The sequence below is a fragment of the Pteropus vampyrus genome, unplaced genomic scaffold, assembly GCF_000151845.1.
Source record: "Pteropus vampyrus isolate Shadow unplaced genomic scaffold, Pvam_2.0 Scaffold4, whole genome shotgun sequence".
In the NCBI taxonomy this organism is placed as follows: domain Eukaryota; kingdom Metazoa; phylum Chordata; class Mammalia; order Chiroptera; family Pteropodidae; genus Pteropus; species Pteropus vampyrus.
The window spans coordinates 16,654,439-16,675,247 of NW_011888785.1; the positions used below are offsets into that span (position 1 = coordinate 16,654,439).

At 35.1% G+C, this 20,809-nt stretch overlaps 1 protein-coding gene and 1 long non-coding RNA gene across 3 annotated transcripts in view; both read right to left on the reverse strand.

Annotated features, from left to right (window-relative positions):
- CDK14 (cyclin dependent kinase 14) overlaps window positions 1–20,809 on the reverse strand; it is a 546,209-nt gene that overhangs the window by 213,040 nt on the left and 312,360 nt on the right. For both annotated transcript variants that reach the window (XM_011363849.2, XM_023533297.1), the window contains exon 8: window positions 14,602–14,722. In XM_011363849.2, coding sequence (XP_011362151.1) covers window positions 14,602–14,722 — 121 coding nt within the window. The remainder of the gene's footprint in view (window positions 1–14,601; window positions 14,723–20,809) is intronic.
- Window positions 4,849–13,565, reverse strand: LOC111742737. The gene is made up of 2 exons (XR_002781445.1): window positions 6,535–13,565; window positions 4,849–5,327 (listed from the first exon to the last, which is right to left on the reverse strand). It is a non-coding gene; the product is annotated as an uncharacterized LOC111742737 (long non-coding RNA).

Consider the following 20,809-nt stretch of genomic DNA (forward strand, 5'->3'; position numbering starts at 1 on the left):
AATGTTTTCAAGTTATTTTTTTCCATCTGCATTCCTCTACCTACATCCAATATCAGCCTCTGTGCCGATGAAAAGGAATCAGACTTTTTAAATTAAATTAAATTTTTAATTATTTTAAATTAAGCTGTTTTCTTCCTTAAAAACAAGAATGGAGACTGGAGATAGTGAAGGCCCCGCACGCTCTCTAATTTCATGTTTTACCTCTATGCATGAGGTTTCTTCTGCTACGGCCATCCTGCTCTGTTGTCTGTGCCTAAAAGATGCAATACTCTTGGCCATGTCGGGATCTGCGCATGAATTGTTACCTCTACTCAAAATGCATTTCCTCTCACTCCGTGTATGGATAATTGCTTCTTGTTATTCAGGGATCAGCTCAAATGGCTCCATTTAGAAATGTCTTTCCCTAACACCATATGTAAGGCAGGTTCCTCCTTGCTGCCCAGGCCCTATTTTTCACTCTCCTTTCCTTAGTTTGTTTCCTTCGCAACACTAAAAAGGTGTTAGCTTGTGTTTGCTTTTTTGGAATATGTCTGCTCTAGATGGAAGACCCATTAGACCGAGGAAAAGGTTGTGGTCATCATCTCATCCCCAAGGCACGGCAGAGTGTCAGACCCATAGTAAAGGCTCAAAAGTATTTGCTGACTGAATGAATCAAAAACAATGCAACCCCCCCTTCCTCTCTCCACTTCTCAGCTATGGAGTGAGCGCTGAGCTTAGGAACTTGTTTACAAAGAGTACTGTATGGAGGTGGGGCTGGGGAGCGGAGAATTGTTTTACAATGAAGAAAACTGGCAAACAGTACCTTGACCATGTGCTCAAGGTTAACATCAGCAGTGGTAAGTAATGTGGAAGTCTGTGCCCTTGGTATCATGTGCATTTGAGTGTGTGCAAGAGAGGACAGCGACCCACCCATCTCTCACAGTCTACCACGTGGGGAGACTTGCCCCTTCTCATACTGACCTTCCTAATTGAATGTTATGACACCCCCACTCAAGTTCAGAGAATCATTTAAAGGCGTTCAGAACCATCTGCATTGTCAAAACATTTGGAGAGAGGGCTGTAGACAGACAGCGTCAAGCTGTTTCTGACAGGAGGACAGCAGATGAACAGAATCATAACTCACCCACAGGCCTTTCTCTCTTTCAACATCATGCTGGCACCAGAAATTCCCTCAAAGCCTATGTGTCCATTGGGAAAAAAAGAGAGAGAAAGCTTCTGAAGCGGCACCTCTCATGCTTTAATGCGGATGCCAATCACGTGGGGCTCTCCTTGGAACAAGGGGTTCTGACTAGCTAGGTCTGGGCTGAGGCCCGAGAGCCTGCCTTTCTAACAAGCTTCTAAGCAACACTGATGCTGTTGGATGCAAGGCCAGAAACTGCAGAGCAAAAATCAAAAGGAATCTAGATAATTCTGTTTCGAAAGGAGTTTTATGACTTGGGTTAAGTCTCTGAATGTGGATTCAGGCTCCAGAGAAAGAAAGAACAAAGAAACAGAAGAGTAATGAAATAAATTAAATACTAAACAATCTAAACTTGGGAATGCAATACTAATTCAGAAAGATTCCTTATTAATTAAGCTAATAGGTAATTTTATGTAACCATGGTTCACTGAAATAAACCATTATGCAATTAAAGCTAGTGCGATTTGATGCACCAAGACTGCCATTTATTTATCTCACTTCTCTCTGTTGGAATGTATATATCTTTAAAATAGACCAAAGAGTTTTGTTCCCTAGGAGGTTAGCTTCTAAAAGATCAAAAAATTTTTTAAAGTTATAAAAAATAACTTGTAAGAAAATTTATTACATAGAACAGATGTGATCTTTTCAAGTTGGCATTTGCAGTATTTGAAAAGTGAAAGAGTAAAAAATTACATTCCCTATGCCCTTGGTGACGACTGAAGGAAACAAATTGATTAAACTGTCACTCATCATTTACTGGGGTTAGTGCTTCATTAGGCACAGATAGGCACAATATATCTTAGTCAAATACTTCTACAGAGTACTTAGTTCTCAGGGAATGAAAACCAAATCAAACCGAACCTAGACTGTGGGTAAAAGCCCATCGCAAAAAACATTCACTTCAAAACAATAGACTTTTTTAATATAAGGAGAAACTTTAAGATTTATTTTTCAAATGACACAATTATATGTCTAAGAAGGTGTATTTCTAAATTGAGCATATCAGAACAATAATTAAACAAAAGTAAAGAATGAAGTACAGGAAGCTAATGTAGTTTATTTGGTGAAGGCCAAGGCCCAGGGTGGCCTGCGCTGGCTTGGGAGGAGGTACCAAGCAGTGGAGTGGGAACCCCTTACCAGCATCCATATCTGAAATAAGACTTTGGAGGAAGCTCAAGAAGCCCAACCACCTGAAAGTATCAACTGGCATTAATGCTCCTTAAGTTACAATGATAATTCTTGCTCACACATTTTAATCTACCATCCATCCATCCACCCACTCATTCATCCATCCATCCACCCATCCATCCATCCATCCATTCATTTCAGTATATAGGTATTTCAGTATACATATATTTTTGCTTTCTGGTCCAGTTGCCTGAGCCAGAAATGAAGGAATCATCCAAAACTTTTGCCTTTCCCTCACTACTCCCATTTAGTCATCAAGTTGTCATATTCAAAATATTCCTAAATATCCCTCCATTATGGTCTCTAACCATTCCCCTTCCCCGCTGGCCATTCCTTCCTTTTTCTCTGCCTGCTTCTTAAACTATGCTCTTCTTCCTACCTACAAATATCTGTTGCTTCACCCTTTAGTGGGATATTTTTGTCCATGGTATTGGCCTTCACGTCCTTCCTTCAACCTTAGTTTTGTCAACTTGGAAAGATGGCTTTGACATGTCATGCCAAGTAATTACCACTTGGTGACACCTCCTCTGACCCCCCTACCTCTCCTCAACCATCCACCAAAGATAAATTTATCACCTTTACCTCTAAGCCGTCACTGTACCTACTGTGGTATAGCTCATCATACTGTCTTTCTCTCTAACCCGGAAAGTATGAGGATGGATCTTTCTCATCTCTCTAAGCCCCAGGACCTGGTGCAAAGTAGGTGTTCAATAAATACCTTTAAAATGAACAAATGAATTACATAAACTAGTCTCCGTAATACACACAAGAAACTGCAGTTGAGAAAGAAACCTGATTTAGAACTAATATTATCATATAAAGTTAAATACTAAAAAAATCAGCAATTTCACCAAAATATCTAAACACTAGCTTCATTTATAAGTCACTCTGAAGGAATTCCAGCAGTCTCCATGGAAACCTCTGGTTCAGCAGTATGATTTACTCAAATGCTAAAATTTAGCGATGAAATTTTAGAGAGTGCCTAAGTCGATGTTCTGATTTTTACGTGTAAGAAAACTGTATTACATGTTTAACTGTCTTCGTTTCTGCCCCAGAACCCGAAACTGGCTCAGGATCCTAGGTCAGTGATCCCTTCATTATGCCATGCTGCCTCCTCAATTGGAATGTTTCTTTATTTGGTCAGCCTGGTCACAATAAAAAAGAATAATAAATAGAGATGGCAATTTTCTTCTCGTTCTTGGTGACATAAATGCTAACAAAGATAAAAATAAAACCTAAATCGAGTCTTCAAAATTAAGGTTTGGGCAGACAATAAAACTATCCTTAAAAACTGAAGTCTATCACTATTGCTAGCACACTAAAAATAAAAAGGTTGTTGATATTTAAAAATGTTTGAAAATTCAAAACAAATTTCAATAGATAGTGAAGATCCCAGAGATAAAATATTAAAATAACAACCACAGATTATATATAGATAATTGAAAATATACAGACTAGGAACATCCAGAAACTAAACACAATTAATACAAAAATGTAAACAGGACTACTAAGGACTACTATAAGTAAAAAATGGAAACCTCAAAATATTGCATTCAATACCAGAGAAATATTTCTTGTACCATGGAATAATAAAGGAAGAGAGAAGTACCATTTGACTAGTCACTTAAAATGCTACCAGTGAAAGCACCTCTCCAAGGAATAACTGTAGATCAGTTCGGACAAGGAAAAACAAAATAATAAGCCCTGCACATCTTTAATCTCTGTTTATGTGACAGCTTATGCAGAACAAGGAAGTCATATTATAAGATTTCTCCCTGCAAATGTATTAATCCTCCTGCAATATTATGGGGAATTAGGGGAAAAAGTGTTCACGGATAATTATCTGAAAGATCAAAGCAAATGACATATTCAAGCAATCTTTTTAGAGAAACCACATCTAGCATATCACAAAGAGAGTAACTGCTGAGAAAATATTTGACAGTAAAATATTTGACAATCATCTGATATCTTAGATAGTATATGTAAGACCTTAAGGCAAAAACCTATCCATTGTAAATCCTTATTGTCCATTTTCTGGTGAAGTCCATGGGCTTTTTGAAACATTCTCAAAGACTTGCCCTGGAATGTTTAGACTAGACATTACACACAGACTACAACGTGAATAACGCCCCTGGAGTTGTGCAGTTCAGTTGCAGTAGTTGGTGTTGCTGGCAGGCAGGAATCAGGCCTTTTTTACTATTGAAACTCTGGAAAATATGCAAGATTTTGTTGAATGAATGAATGAATGAAGATACTCATATTGCGTAAGAGAGATCTTTGTGGGAAGGGGACTTTTTTTTTCTACACCACCACCAACAGCTAGTGTGTGCAACTTAAGTAAGCATCTTCAGATTTTGTGGGGCAAGGGGTATAAAATGGTCATAAAATAACAATAAAACAAATTGATTTCACTGGGTCGTTAAAATTCTGAAAGAGTTTCTAAATCGAACATGTTAGGAATAAATATGACAAACATGCAATTTTATAGTTGATAAAGTTTTTAAATTTATTTATGTTAGACTATCAATATATTCCACTTTCAGAGGAAACACAGTAAAAGCTAACAATGAAGGAAGAACCATTAGATTATCAATAAGAACAAAAAATCCTTGACAGATTCTATAGAAAACACAGTTATATATAAATATCTCCTTCTTGAAATCTATTGTCACATGGAAATATAAAGAAACATGAAATACCATAGCAAAACATGAACATTTGTATAGGAAAACAGAAAGTTATTCAGACACTGTCTTTAATAATTAGTAAGTGCCTGTCACAGACTATGATTGAGTTTTGTTTTAGTTTATTTTTTTCATGAAATTTAGCAGGCTGTTTCTTGGCCAGTGATAGGTTATTTTGGCTAAGTTAGACTTTATTTTTTAATTATTGTATTATTTCTCTCCATCCAGAACATCTTTTATAAACCGGAATCTAGGGATGCATTTGAAGAGCAAAACTGAAAAAAAGAAACAAAATTAAACCTTTTATCGATTACATAATATAGCATCTAATGTCAAGAAAGCTACTAGTACATTAAGTTATATTAATTCATACAGCAGAATACTAGTAAATGAAAATATGATTCTTAATTAAAATATACTCTGAATAATGCAGTGTCCTGTGGAATTAATTCACAAATGTTACAACAGCATAGAAATTCCCACTTCCATCCTTTAATGAAGAGTACAGACACCCAAATCCCTTTACTAACTATAGTCACGCAATGATGTTTCTATAAGCTCCTAGTTTCTCTCCAATCACTTTCCCGTTCAATCACATCTTTCCTGTGCATGTAAATTGTCTACCTTTTCACTGTCATTGTACTAGAAACTTTATATTGACTGGAACATTTATTAAAAATTTCACCAACTGCTTCTGCTTGTTTTAATAGCAAACTTATGTTGGCTTCATGTATGCTATTGATCCAAAGTCCAACTTTCTGTAATCAATTCTTTCAATTTATGGAATATTTTTATCTTTTTAAGAACTATCACTTCACATTCTATTCCCTTTCATCACCAGCTCATCAAAAAGCATATGGCTTTCGAGTACTTATTTTTTTCATAAATAGGTTGTCAGTATTTCACTAACACTTAGGTGGTAAGGATTACAAATTTCTACCACTATACTAACACATTGGCAAAGCAAAAGGTTCCTGCCTGTCCTGTACTATTTGATTGGCTTTCACCCATCAGCACCTGCAATTCAAATCTGCGTCTGAGCAAAATCACCAATTTCTCCAGGGAAGGACCTTGGCAGTCAATTGTCTATAGTTAAAGCCACGAATATTAAATTAGCAACAAAAGCTGAACATGCTTAGATTTTCCCTCCCTCCCTCCCTAAAGTGACTAAAGTGTCAGTTAAAGAATAAAATTTTAAAGAAGGATAAAATAAATAGATGAGACACAAATGGATGAGAGATAATCTTTTTCCAGAAGGCATGGATGAAGGTGTGGCAATCTAGGCACACTACAGGCAGTTACATCTTCAAGTTAAAGTCAGTATTTATCTACAACAACTCAGAAGAGACTCAGGACTTGGGGACACATGTTCTAGAGAGTGTGTAGGTGACTCGGACAACTGGAAATAGGGTGGAGGGTTAAAAGTTTGTACAGAGCAACTGACCAACTGGTTTTCTTTGACCATCTCCCACCCCAACCTACCAGCAGGATACTGAGTATTTATTCTCTGGAGAAATCAAATCCAAAAGACTTCAAAACGAGGATAAAAAGTGAAAGCAGGATGAGGCACAGAGCTGAAAAAAAGGGAATTAGGTGAAAAATATGTTTATTGGTCTGTGTGACCATCAGCTCCCCTCTCCCATTGTGAGAATGTCAGCTGCCAGAAATCAGTATCTGAAGAAGAACAAAAAATAGGCCTTCAGACACTGACATTTCAGGATCTCTCAATGAAAAGTCCAGCTTTTTGTCTGAACCATATATAATGAACGAACAAGTCAATTAGTGACTCATTTATAAAAGTAAATAGACAGTCAAGGATTCCACTCACGTTGATATTTGAGGAAAGCTTCCAATAGAAACCAGAGAAAAAAAGAAGTGGAGGTTATACATATGATAGCAAATTTTGAAAAAAGAATAGACGGTTTGGAAGGTAAAAAGTTGTAAAATAAGAAATAAGGTTTAAAAAAAGAGTATTGAGATAGGAGATCCGGTATCAAACTATTATACACTTTCACAAAAAGCAAAGACAAAGGTGATGGAAGGAAAGAAATCATATAAAAAAGAAATTTGACAACCTTTCTAGGAACTGAAAAGGATGCCTTTATATCGAAGGGAACCTACACAGCACCAACAGAAAAAGACACAAAGTTCATTATCATGACATTTTAGAATACCAAGGATGGAGGGCAGAGCCTCATACTTTCCAGAGAGAAAGTAGGAGGAGGCACAGAAACAGCTGCGAACGAGAATGGAGTCAGACTTAGCAGCAATACTAGATGCTCTAAAGAGATTAGGCAATGCATTCAAAATTCTGAAGGGGAAAAGCCTAATTATATAATCAGATTGAAACTTTATCAATCATGTGTGAGGGAGTAGAATGAACATTTCCAGAAAATGATAAGATATTTGATAACTATCTCTAATGCATTCTTTCTTAGGAAACTAAGGGAGGAGACATGGAATACAGGAACTAGGGAATCTGTAACCAATAAAGGTCCAGAAGGAAAATGAATCCAACCCAGAAAAAACTTTAACAAAGTAACTACTTCCAGAGGTGTAAGGGAACCGATAAGGCACTGAAACGCTAAGAGGCTAGCAACAGCAGGAAGCCATTAGAACTAAAAGCCATTATTCCCCCTAGAATTAAAAAAGTCAAATGTTATTGAAATCTATTGACAGTGAAAGCCACGGACTTCCCCTCAAATATGGGCTAAAGTAGGGAAGATTTAGGAAAGAATGTACAATCTCCCTCTTCTCCCACTAGTCTGTTGCCTGAACCCAACTGGAAACATAGCCAAGACAGTGTGGATGATGCAGTCCCTCGGGGCCAGGCATCTAGGACACAGGGCAGGGCAGAAGGGGGTAAAGAACATATCTGGAGGGAAACAGACAATAACTAACTATCTTAGGACCTAAAACAACAGGAGAGAAGCAAATGGATGTTCCAAGATGACAGATGTTCAGCTATACTAAGACAAGAAATCAGGGAGCCGACAGAGGGAAATTTCAAGGAAAAGGTTGAAGGAGGGAGACGTCAAGAGAATTAAATGGGATTGATAGATTTGCTGATATGTTTAAGGATTTGGAAGTTTTTTTTCACACATAATTGACAAATCTTTTATAGCTATAAATAATTAACAGGAACAAAGACAACAAAATTAATAAAAATCAGAGACAATTGTAAAGTCCAAGAAGAACAAAAGGTTATTCAAGAAACTAAACATATCATGAATACTACTTGACTTAAGCACGTATTTACATATTAATGTTTCAAAACATGATATAGATTCTATATTGGGAGAATGAGGTCAAGGTGGAGTAGGGGAAGGTTGATGGAAGAAATTAAATGCTCATCTACCATAACACCTACTGAGTAGATAATGTCTAAAATAGTAAATTAATAAACAGCAACATAAACAATTGTTTAAGACATATAGAGGTAGATACTAAAAGAAGTAGTTGCTTCTGGGAAACAGGATTAGAGGATAGTATGAGTGAGCCAGGAGATTACTATTTTTGCTGATGAGACTATTGTGGCAGCTATTAGTTATTGGTTATATCTAAAATATGTTTTATTATCATAGTTTTCTTATTAGGAAATTGAAAGTATGGAATAGCTAAGGGTTTTGGTCAATCAAGTTTATAGAGGGAAGGGGTGGCAGAGACAATTTAATTTAGGCTTTCAGTGTGTTTTCTACTACAAGATTGCCTCACCTTTATGTAGCAAATTGACTGCTTGGTACATGATCAGATAATTGATTTCTACAGGAATAAACACACAACTTAAAACACAAAAGGCACGAATATACAACCAATGTTCTCTAAACTTTGAGCCCTTATATTTCCAAATTACACACACACACACACACACACACACACACACACACACACACACACACGTGCTCACTCACTCACGCGCTCGCTTGCGTGCGCGCTCTCTCTCTCTCTCAAGATGAGAACATCCTGGACCAAATTCCTCTCTAATTCTCTAGACATAAATGGTACGTTAATCTCCCTATAACTAAAAATAGCAGCTTTCATTTCTTCGATATATCCTATAGCACCCTTGGGTGCTATACAGGCACATCTCGTTTTATTGCACTTCACAGGTATTGAGTTTTTTACAAATTAAATGTAAAACCCTCCACCAGCAAAAATATTTCAACTCGTGTTATTGCTTCATTGCTTTATCTGCAATACCTCCAAGGTATTAGTGAAGACTATATATAAGGCCTCATTTTACATATTATTATTTAACCAATATCACTAAATAAATGACCAAATATACCCATTGAAAACACACATATGCTCCTCCTCTTACAAACACACACTGATAAACAACGCGGTATGTTAAAACTATAACCATGCTAAGCTTTTGATAGAAAAATGGAACTGGTTAGCACTCCAAAGCCATCGTTAAATCCAGCAATGTAATGCCATAATAATCTAATATTAGAGAAATGCACTTTTGGAGACAATTTATCATTAAGCAATGTCATACAAGTTTTCCGCAAGGAATTTGAGTTTGTAGCCAGCAGTCCCTCCAGTGTGATTTAAGCACTCTAATGCATCGAGTCTCTTCTGACTACTGGTATTTAACAAGTCATTGCTCTAGTGCTTTCTGAGAGAGATGACCACATGTCACAGCTAAATCCCTGTTTTATACCTACTATCCTGGCAGCATTACTATTAACTCTCAAAGGTATCCTGGTATGGATGAGATATACTATAAGATCACTCAAGACACTATAAGGGAGTTTGGTACTGGAGGCGGGCTCAGAAACCATGGCTGCCATTGAGCTCAGCTTTCGACCACCTAGATGCTCTTCTGACTGTCACCAGATCTTTTGTTATGTTCCGTTGTCAGTAGCTACACCAACAAGTCACATGGATTATATATTATTTGAGCAGCTCACCAGAGCTCTTAGAGTTGTTACTTCTGACAGTGACTAACCTGAATCCTCTTTGGTCATATGACCTGATTAATTAGAAAATATGTAAATAGTGTAAATATGCTGGAAATTGGAACATAAATTGGAAATATGTAAATGACTTTATGTAGCTACTGAACTCAAATTCTCATTTTTACTAGCATTCTTTTTTAAATGGACTCATTCATTTTAGCAGAAGTGGTAAGTAATGGTTAGGAGTTGGGAAAATACATGTGAACAGAGGTATTAGTCCCGTGAAAATGTATTCAATTCAGTGATTCATGTAAGTTTATTTCAAAGAAACTCCTCCTTGAATAAAACTATATAACACAGAATGTTGATGTGAGAGGAGAAAGGCAGGCCTCAGGGCTGCTGCGTGAGCGCGAAAGCCGTACACTCTACTCGAAGTCCGCAAGGGATCCAACGTGTCTCAGAGCATAATCTAAGTGATAAAATCAAAATTTTACTGCATTTGTGTTTTAAAATTCCTTTACTAGTAAAATAAAAGCCAATTACGTAATCATTATTATTAGAAATGCGTTGTAAAGGGAAAGGGCTTGGGAATAGGTTAGCCCTGAGTGTGAATACTGGCGCTACTGACTACGTGATCTTCGCTATCCTACCCGGTCTCCCTGGATTTTGTTTCCTTCCACTGTATCATGGTACAGTATATAGGTCATTAAAATGTATAACAGCCCAGAGTTCATATGCTTTATAGAACTGTAAATCAAAAGTTATTTTCTCGTGTGGAAAAAAAACAAATAAAATGTATGAGAGCTTAGAAGGCAGTTTGTGTTCAATAAAAGTACCTATTATTGTTAATATTATTACTATTACTTAAGACTCAATTATTATCACCGCTATTACTCAATTACTCAAGATGGGGGCTATAGTAGGATTCATTTATGATTCTCTCTCTTAAAACACTGGTAAATAAACCTGAGTCCTCACAAACCTTATTTTATTACATAAATTTCCTCGGTTCAAGAGAGATTACTAAGGATGATGACAGAACTCTGTATGTTGCCAATATATATGGTGATTAGGCTTATTTAATAAAAACTAATGTTAAACGGCCTTATAATACTCAATAAATAGGCAATTTCTTTTCTGATATATGCAAAATCAATTTTGATGGTGACTTTTTTTTTCTATATATCAAGACCGATATGGAAATTTTTTCTAACCACCCAGCTGCTACAATGTTAAATAAATTAATTTTAATCTTAAATCAGAGATGTAATAGAGGAAAGGGTGATTTAATATGCAATCTCATTATATTTGACAGGCTTATTTATAAATGATTTGCCCCACATTTTGACAAGCACAGCTAATATGTTAATTAGCTTTTAAACAGATGATAAAAGGAAGAGACCGACATGCTATCATTCTTCACACACCATGTTGGTGAGCACTGTAACTGATACCACAAGGTAGTGCTAATAAATATTGTGGCCCCCCACTAAAGCACTACGATCTTGATGAGATAATTATTTATTAGTACAGATAACTTAGTCACCTTATGTTAAAAATCAATCCCTTAAAATAATCCCAAGTGACCGTCTGCTTTAGAAAACAAATGTCTCTCTAAACATATCTGTGAGCTTCTATAAAAGAATATAAAGCTTATTAGAGCAATGACCTCCACAGCCAGAACCAAACTCCCTGACAAGGGAGGAGATACACAGGTAAGCTGCTTTTCATGTCTGCATTTCTCTTAACGTGGTTTTCAGCACTTGGTAAGTCCTTTTGGTTTAGAAGCTTAAAGATGATTTCCTATGCTTTGACTTTCAAAGAGTTATGAAATCCAAAAATTAAGAGAAGTTAGACATGAGACAATGTCCCATTTTATTCCTCTGCTTCAAGCTTTCTTCATGGAAGGAGACAAAAGTATCAAAAACTGTCTTTTTTGATGAGTGCTCGAATCACACAGTATATTCGCATACACCATGGTGCTGAAGACCTAGAGCAGTAAATCATAAAGTGGGGAGCTGATTTCCATCGCTTGCTGCCAGTGTTAATGCATACGTGTCTTCATTAATATTTTTATTGCCTGCAGCTATTTAAACAGAAAACTGGAAAATGTAACACTGTGTAGGGATCGTTAGTTTTTAGTTACTACCCTACTGTCCCAGGATGGTAAATGAACTGTAAAAACAGCCTGAAACCACTGCCACCTGCCTCCCTGCTATTGTCCGTGGGTTAATATTTGCACTTCTCCTTGGTGCAGCTGAACCATAACTCAATTATAGTCCCATTTCCAGGTCTCTGAATACCCAGCAAAAATCAGTGCCCTGTGAACGTCTCTCTAACTGAAAAAATACGTACATTTTACCTGGCTTAGAGGATAATAACAAAATGGCTCTTGGAAAATGGCTTGGAATGAAATCAGATTCAGAATGACAGGAATGGCATAGACATAACTCAGATTTTAGGGTTTGGAAATGAAGAGCCAATAAGCATGGGAAAATGCTAACACATTCACTATTTGTTTTTGCTGATGAATAATCCTGGCATGCAGACAAAATGACATTTGAGGTCTACTATTTTCTATCAATTTTCCTCTCTTTCTCTTAAATAACAATCTTCTTCTTCTGCTTCGTTATGTCTCTGAAAGCACCCAAGCCTTCTTCTTTAAGAGAACAAATGCACGCACATGAAAGAAAAAAAAAAAAAAAAGACAGGAAATCAAATACTACCTATCAGAAACAGACTTATCAGCAAGTCACAATCCATGTAGTTCTTTGTACTTTAAAGAGCATTTTTAAAGGTTTGGGAAAAATTAGCCACTGTATAAAAACAGCTTCTCCAGTGTATAAAAACAGCTTCTCCAGATTATGAATGAGAGTAGGTCTTAACTGAACTGCCAAACACTAAAAGAAAACTGGCTCCAAGCCACAAATATTTCCAAACTATGTTCTAATAGCAGAGTCCTTAACTGACTTCTCTGAAAGACAACCCAGAATTTCCATACTCAAAAAATAAGGAAAAATATTCCATAACTCAAAGATATTAAGTAATGATTATTTGCATAGCCTACTCTCAACTATAAGGCAGGAAGGAGGAAGGGAATGAGAAAGTTAGTAACTGATATCCTGATGTATTCTTTGACCTTTATTTCTAATTTTTTCTCCATTACAATTAATGATCAAAAAATCTATTTTGCACAAGCTCCTTCCTAGACTTGGGGGGAAAAAATCTTATTGTATAAAAAAACATATCCAAAACAAATAAATAAAGGCCAGGAAGTAAGATAAAAAAATAGATTAGTTCAGCTCCTCAAAGATGGTCATCTTTATTCACACTGTTTTGGAACATGAATTACAATGGTATCAGATTTATTATAAAGCGTTCTTCCAAGTCTATGGCAACAGATCTTAGGCTGATGACCAAGATTCTTTTATAGCTCTAATGAAAGCTACAGATCTATACTCCATAAAAATAAATATATCCATGTGTACACAAAATATTGTCTATATTTTCAGTGGTTTCAAAGATCCCCAAATTCCATTCCTAGAGGGGTTGCTGGAACCTAAATTAAGAAAATCAACACTGTACTCTATATCACAGGGAACTTGATTGTTTTCTCACCATAAAATATTTGGATCCAAAACATGAGGGAAGAAGCCAGGCCTCATCACATCCTAATTTACTAAAAGCCAAGATTACTGAAGGCAGAGCTGTGAAGTAAGTACATGGAAGTAAGATAAACAACACATGCTGAAGTTTTATTGAGATCATAAACATTATATGAACATGTAGCTGAATTCTGTATATGGGAGCATAGTCTTTCATGGAAGACGATTCCTGCTATAAAATAACCACATGCTATGTGAATTCTTTTGCTTTGAACACAATTGTGAATCTAGAAAAGGGATATTTCTATTAATTAAAGAACATTTTCAATGATCACAAGTAAGCCTTTTCTGGGTGCTAGAAATAAGATTATTCTCTTATTCGATTATTTGATTTAGATCATACTAGACTGGGAACTCATTATATTTTATCATTAGTAATAATTGTGCATTAAATCTCACCAGTCTTTGGGCCTCCTATGATAGATTTTTAAGTTCTAGTAAACCATCATGTGAAACCGAAACTCTCTTGAAATTAAACTTGTGATACTTTTTGAAAGTAATTGTTTTATTTCATTTTTGATAATTGATACCAATAATTTTCAGAGGTATACTGCACCAAATTTAGCACCTAAAATTACACCAAAATTTTCAGGCCACTTATCTGAGTTTTGTTGTCAGTTTAAACATGCTTTCTACTACTTCTGATCCCATACTGCTGCTTGGTGATATACACTTCCTTGATATAAATTAAAGCCACAAATTGAAACCTTTAGGGAGAAAAATCACTGTATGAACAGTTAGAAAAATCTCTCTGCCCCTGTCCATCAAGAACCATTACAGACACCATCTGTAATTCAGTCCCTGATTAGGAAATGTTCCCAGTCATGTTTTTTTTTTTTAAATCCAGCATTACTGCCACACACAAGCAAACACTCCTCCACCATTAATCTTCATTCAGATTGTTAGGATGTTTGTCCAGGCTTGACCCAGACCAAACACTACAGATAGATTAGCTAGAGAGAAAAGCTTCCATTTCTCACCACATGTCAAGGCAGGTGGAATATTCGGTTGAGCCCAGGAGGACATCTGGAGGTCTGTACCATAAGGTAACCACTTCATTGGAGTACGTGTGGCTAGGGACAGATTTTGCTCTTGCAAGACCTGTGGGTTACATGAAACATAAAGAATTTTAATAGGCACTAATAGAAAAAGGAAATTTAAATTTGAATGTTCACAGTTTTAAAAGGTCAAGCATGATATTGTAATACAGAATCATGAACACAATGTGAAGGTACTAGAAAGGTTGGGGAAACATATTGTGGTCTATTTGATTCAAATATATGCTACAAATCAATAAATCATTTGTATAATAAAGCATCATGAATCTAATAAAATCCCAGGAGAGTAAACAAATGAGCCACAAATGTTTAGATATTAAACAGAAGCTTAGACGTCTCCTGGACTTTCCAAAGAATGTTTCATGGACCTCTAGCTTTGAGAGTTATAAATAAGTATCATTAGAAAGCATTTCAAGGTCAAATTCTTTTCAGAAAAGATTGTTTAATAAGTTAAGTTTCCATACAGCGAGACTTCTCAGTGCCCTTAATTTTTCTAATGGACATTATGAATTTGAAAGAAGAGAATATGACACTTTTCTCAAAGAGTTTTTCTAAAACTTCTTTGGTTTCAGTGTTCTGAAACATTCACCAGGAAATTATTCAGGATGCTCATTTGAAAACTATATAAATAAATTATAAAGGAGTTGTTAAATAAAATTAAAATGTTTTCTAAGAATTTTTAAAAACTGGGAAAATGGTCATGATAATATGTTAAGTTATAATGTATGTGCTGTTTGTTCTCACAACCATAAATATTTATGCATAGAAAAAATAACAGAAAACATATTTTTCCTATTTTCTACAATGAATATATAATTTCTTTAAAAATCACAAAATCTATAGATGTTATTTTTTAAAAGAAAAAAAATCTGTGTAATAGCTTTCTATCTAGGAACATTCATTAATGACAAGTGTAAAGTAATTATCACTGTGATGCTCAAAGCATCTACATTTTTAGAATACTTTACTATAACATATTCATTTTCATGTTCTGATTATTTAAATTTTTATGTATTACTTAGGAACATGATTTTTTTTCCTGTTTATTAAACACTTGATATTTCCTTTACTATATGTAAATATTAAAATTAATAGGACAGCTGGTGAGACAAAGAATTTCTAATTAATTCAGCTATGATTACAGTAACATGATTTTTTTCTACAGCACGGTTTTTATAATAATCCAATAGTATATTAAAAATTGGTTAATGTTTATAAGTATTCCATATTAAAATCTACAGATTATATACAAACATACATACACATATGTGGTCCCCAACTTTTATGTGCATGAAGAGAATAAGTATTTTTGATAACAGATTTGCATAACAACCTCTACTTTCTTTTTCTTTTAAATTTATTTTTCATTAGAGTTAACATTCTATATTATATTAGTTTCAGGTGTACAATATATTGATTAGACATTTATATACTTATGAAGTGATCACCGCAATAAGTCTAGTTCCCAGCTGACGCCATACATAGTTATTACAATATTATTGACTATATTCCTTATGCTGTACTTCACATCCCCCTGACTATATTTATAGCTGGCAATTTGTACTTCTTAATCCCTTTCATCTTTTCTCTGTAAGGTTTTTTCTATCTCGATTCAGGCAAAACTGAACAACAGGACAATCAGGATAGTAGTGTTTCCAGAATTTAGTAATTTTATCAAAAGATTTAGTTCCTCCAATAAGTATCTTTCTATAAGGAGACCAAAGAGCTAAGTACAAGTCCTGAAATAAGTTCTGACTCGTTCCATATGCTATTGTAAAGACAAATGGGATGCCAAAAACACTCAGGCTGGACGCTCTTGGTTTTCCTGAAGCCCCGTTGACAGAAACGGAGGCCAGGGGGATAGGAGAATGAAAATATCTGAGATTTTCTTTGACAGCTCAGAATACCAGGCTATTTATAAATACACACACACACACACACACACACACACACACACACACACACACACACACACGATATTCTCAGTTTTAAAGGGAGAACAAGACCTATAAATAACTTAGATAGTATGAATCTAAATAATTATATGTTGATTCAGGTCAATTATGTTCACTCTGTACATAAGTTTATAAAGCTGGTTAACTATTTCTGGAAAATATAAATAGAAAAAGCTTTGTCTACATTATTTTCCTCCTTCCCACATTTTCAGATCAAGGACTATCCAAACTCCATTCACATGGGCCACATAAATTCCCAGATCAACAGTAAAAATGAGTTTTCTATATAACTTTTCAATGTGTTAAGTTTCTTAAAATAGGTTGCATTTAATGGTGTCATATACTGAAGAATGCTATTATATTTTTTAGGTACATTCTTCTGCATTGCTTGAGAAAAATTCATTTCACTTTAATAAAGTATTAAAACAGCTTATTGTGGAAAGTGTCTTGTATACTGATAAATAAAAGGTTTTCACCCTACAAATATTTCTGTTTGGTTAAAAAGACAAATAAATCCCAAAACTTTTCAGAGAGCAAGCAAATTATTAAAACAATGACTCAAAAAATAAAAATAAAAAAAAGAACGTATACTTTGAAGTAGGAATATATAACTATTTTTATAAATATTTCTATAAAGATATTGCTATGTATTTATACAGTTCATGCATCAAAACACGCTTACTCATGCAAAATTTATTACACTGCATCCTCCAGCTGAAGGAAAACAGTAGGACAGGATTAATTAGCACAGCATGTGTGAAAGATTTCTTTCTCTGTTCCTTGTCAGTTGCTATGGTTACACTACAGGAAGAGAGCTACACTACCTTTTAAAAAGGATGAAGTTCACAGGTTATTATCAAAACTTCTTGCATTAATGTTTAGTGTGAATTAAAAGTCAAAAAGCAAAGTGAAATGCTAACCAGATGAGTACAGGTTACCTACACACGGCTGCTTTGGCTGAGCACGTGCATTTGAAAGGGTGTATGTTGCTATGGGCACCTTAAATGGCTTGTTTCACAAGTCAGAGTATCCAACTTTAAGACATTACCACTTCTAACTAATCAAAGACCCTAAACTATGGTAAAACTTTTTGCTGTTTTACTATTCATACCAATTATTCAAAGTTGGGCAATGAAGCACAGCAGAATCTTAGATTTCTCCAGAAGAGTTCCAAAGCTTTATAGTTAACCTCTTATCTAATCAAAGAATTCCTTTTCATATCCCTTTAAGATGGTTATGCAACATCTGCTGCCACCCTGAGCCTAGCTGTATCTTCTGACAGGAACACAGAATAAATCACCTGACAGTACTTCTAATATTTGCCCTAAGCTGACCAATCACTCAGCATCAACCAATGGAGACTCTTCAGGCCTTATCTTAATAGCTCCCTCAGCTTCAATGGACACTGTTGACCACTTCTTTTCTTTTAAATTTACTCCCGTCATTTTGAGTTAAAAGGAGTGACATGGTCTCCTGGGATCTTCCTCTATTTGCCCTTTTAGTACTGGTTTTGTCCAGGGTTATACAAACTAGGGCTTTCTCAAATGTATATGCTTTGTGGGTAACTGTGGCTGATGCCCCAGGTTATTGACTGTCATCCATAGGTGATTTCTCACAAGACTTTATCTACAGCTCGGATTTGTCTGTGGGCTTCAAATCTGGGTCTACGTAACTCCTCAGCAGACACAGGTATGAGGTTGTCCTGCAGGCAATCAACACAACCCCAACCATGAGTTCCTGCAAAGGCCATATGCATCATTAATACAGGGTTATGTCATGAGTCCAGAGCAAATGCATTTTATTAGTAAATTGTTTTAGGTTCCCAAACAGTAAAAGCTCTTTTAGCTGTACACAGATATACATTAGATTTTATATTCTACACATGTCCAATTATTCTTTCAAATTCCAATGCCTCCTTTTTGCTGGAGGTAAAATTGCTTGGAGACTTGAGTAATCTCTCAAGCTCTATGGAGAAAACCACAAACCTAGGATAGGGGCTCAAGAATAATAACGCTCATGTCTCTGCTTTGACTAAGCGATTGAAAAAGAAGTGGCAACACTGACTTGTTTCTTTCTAAAGTGGCATAATGGCAAAAGCTAGATGAATTTGCGAAAGTCAACTAAAATAAGATGTAAAGGAGTATCTTTCACCACTTCAATCCTTCCAGAGGATGTGCCACTGTTTTGTGCTTGTCGGTGGTTTTGTTTTTATATTACAGCAACTCCCACACTTATCTCTCAATATTTCTCATTCCCCAAACCAAACAATCAGAAAAGAGGATCTTGTTTTCAGTTAATCAGAAAATCAATATTTCTAGGTGAGGAGCTCCTTTATTCAAAACTTGATTCCAAACAGACAGGAACTACTGGGGTAATAATTTACCATCTGGCACTTAGGCTGAAAAGAGAGAAACTTCTCTAGTCTATGAGTCAGTCCCTGGGGAAGAGTAGAGGAAGGCTTTTCTATTTCTTTCTCATTCCACAGTCATGGGAACTGGTCGGCAATTTCCTTTTTTACACCAATTTTTAATGGAGTCCTCTCATTACTAGAGGACTTATATTAAGTATCTTATGATGTGCTAAAGTTGCTTGAAAATTCTTTATTGCTGCTCTTAGAGTATATCAATAAACAACCATCAAACAAAACAAAAAGTTTTTTTTTTTTTAATGGTGTTTGCATGAGGTTTGGCATTAGCCTCTTATCTCTGCACTTGACAAATTTTCCTGGATGATTTTATTTAATCCTGTCTCTCCAGTTACTATCTATATGCTGTTGATCTCAAACATATGTCTCTAGTTTTAATCTTCCCCTAAATCTTTAGATTTCTACATAAAAAATATCACTTAGATCTTCAATAGGTATCTCAAACAGTTCTCCAACCAGTATTACCTCTGCAATGTTCTACAACTCACGACTAAACATCACGATCTATCCTTTCTCCAAAGCCAGAAGTCTTGTTTCATTATAGATTTCTTCCACTTACAAAATTACAAAATCGAATGGCTTTGATTTATAATTTCCCTCTTTCCTTCCTTCTCCTTAGGTCCACCTCACCATCTCTTGCTGGATTGTTACACTAGTCTCACATCTGTCCATGGCAAATAGTTATCAATTTCAAGATAGATTCTAGACAATAAATTATCTATGTTTATTGAAGTTAATTTTATTGCAAATTAAAGATTAACTGAAATAATCTTCAGTGTGAATAATAATAAAAGACTTAAATGTCCAATCTTTCCCTATAAACAAAAGTTGGACATCCTCCAATTCCCTTGTCTCATATTCGCCATTACGAAAGCAGAAAATGTGGGCATTTTAGGAACAAGTCTACTTTTTTTATACAGAGGACAACTGAACAACACGGGTTTGAACTGCACAAGTCCACTGCATGGAGTTTTTTTAATAGATTACATAAATGTATTTTCTTTTCTTTATGATTTTCTTAATGTCTTCTGTTCCCTAATTTACTTTATTGTAATACAGTATATAATATATATAACATACAAAATAAGTGCTAATTGATTATTTGTTATTGGTAAAACTTCCAGTCAGCAGTAGGCTATCCGTAGTTAAGTTTTTCAGCAGTCAAAAGTTAAATGCAGATTTTCAGCTGTGTAGGGAATTGGTACCCCCAACGCTGATGTTGTTCAAGAGTCAGCTATACATTTAATATCATATGATGTTGTTGAAAGTGGGAAAAAGTTTTGAGCTTACAATATCTTTTTCTTTCCTCTATTGATATATTTTTGGTTTTGTTTCTATCCAGACTTCTATTTTAAAAGCTACTCATGGGATACCAAAATCCTTTTTGATGGGCACTTCTCAGAGTCAATTGTATAAGAGGAATCTTTGAAAATCAATTCTAATAAAATAAAATTAAGTCAAGAAGACATTTAAACATGTTAAGAGAAGATTTTATTTTGTCCTGATTTTATTTAATCATCTTAAAAATTTTAAAGTTAATAAATTATGCTGAATTTATGGCTATCCTAAAGGGTACAATTTTAAAAATATCTTTCTTTTTAAATAACAGAAATGATCATAACATTTTAACACAGACATTCTAAACAAGAAAAGAAATATTTAAATAATTATATTTTATACATAGGAAGGTTTTACTTTTTCTATTTTGTATAAAAGATAAAAAAAATATACTTCTCTGGGAAATACTGCT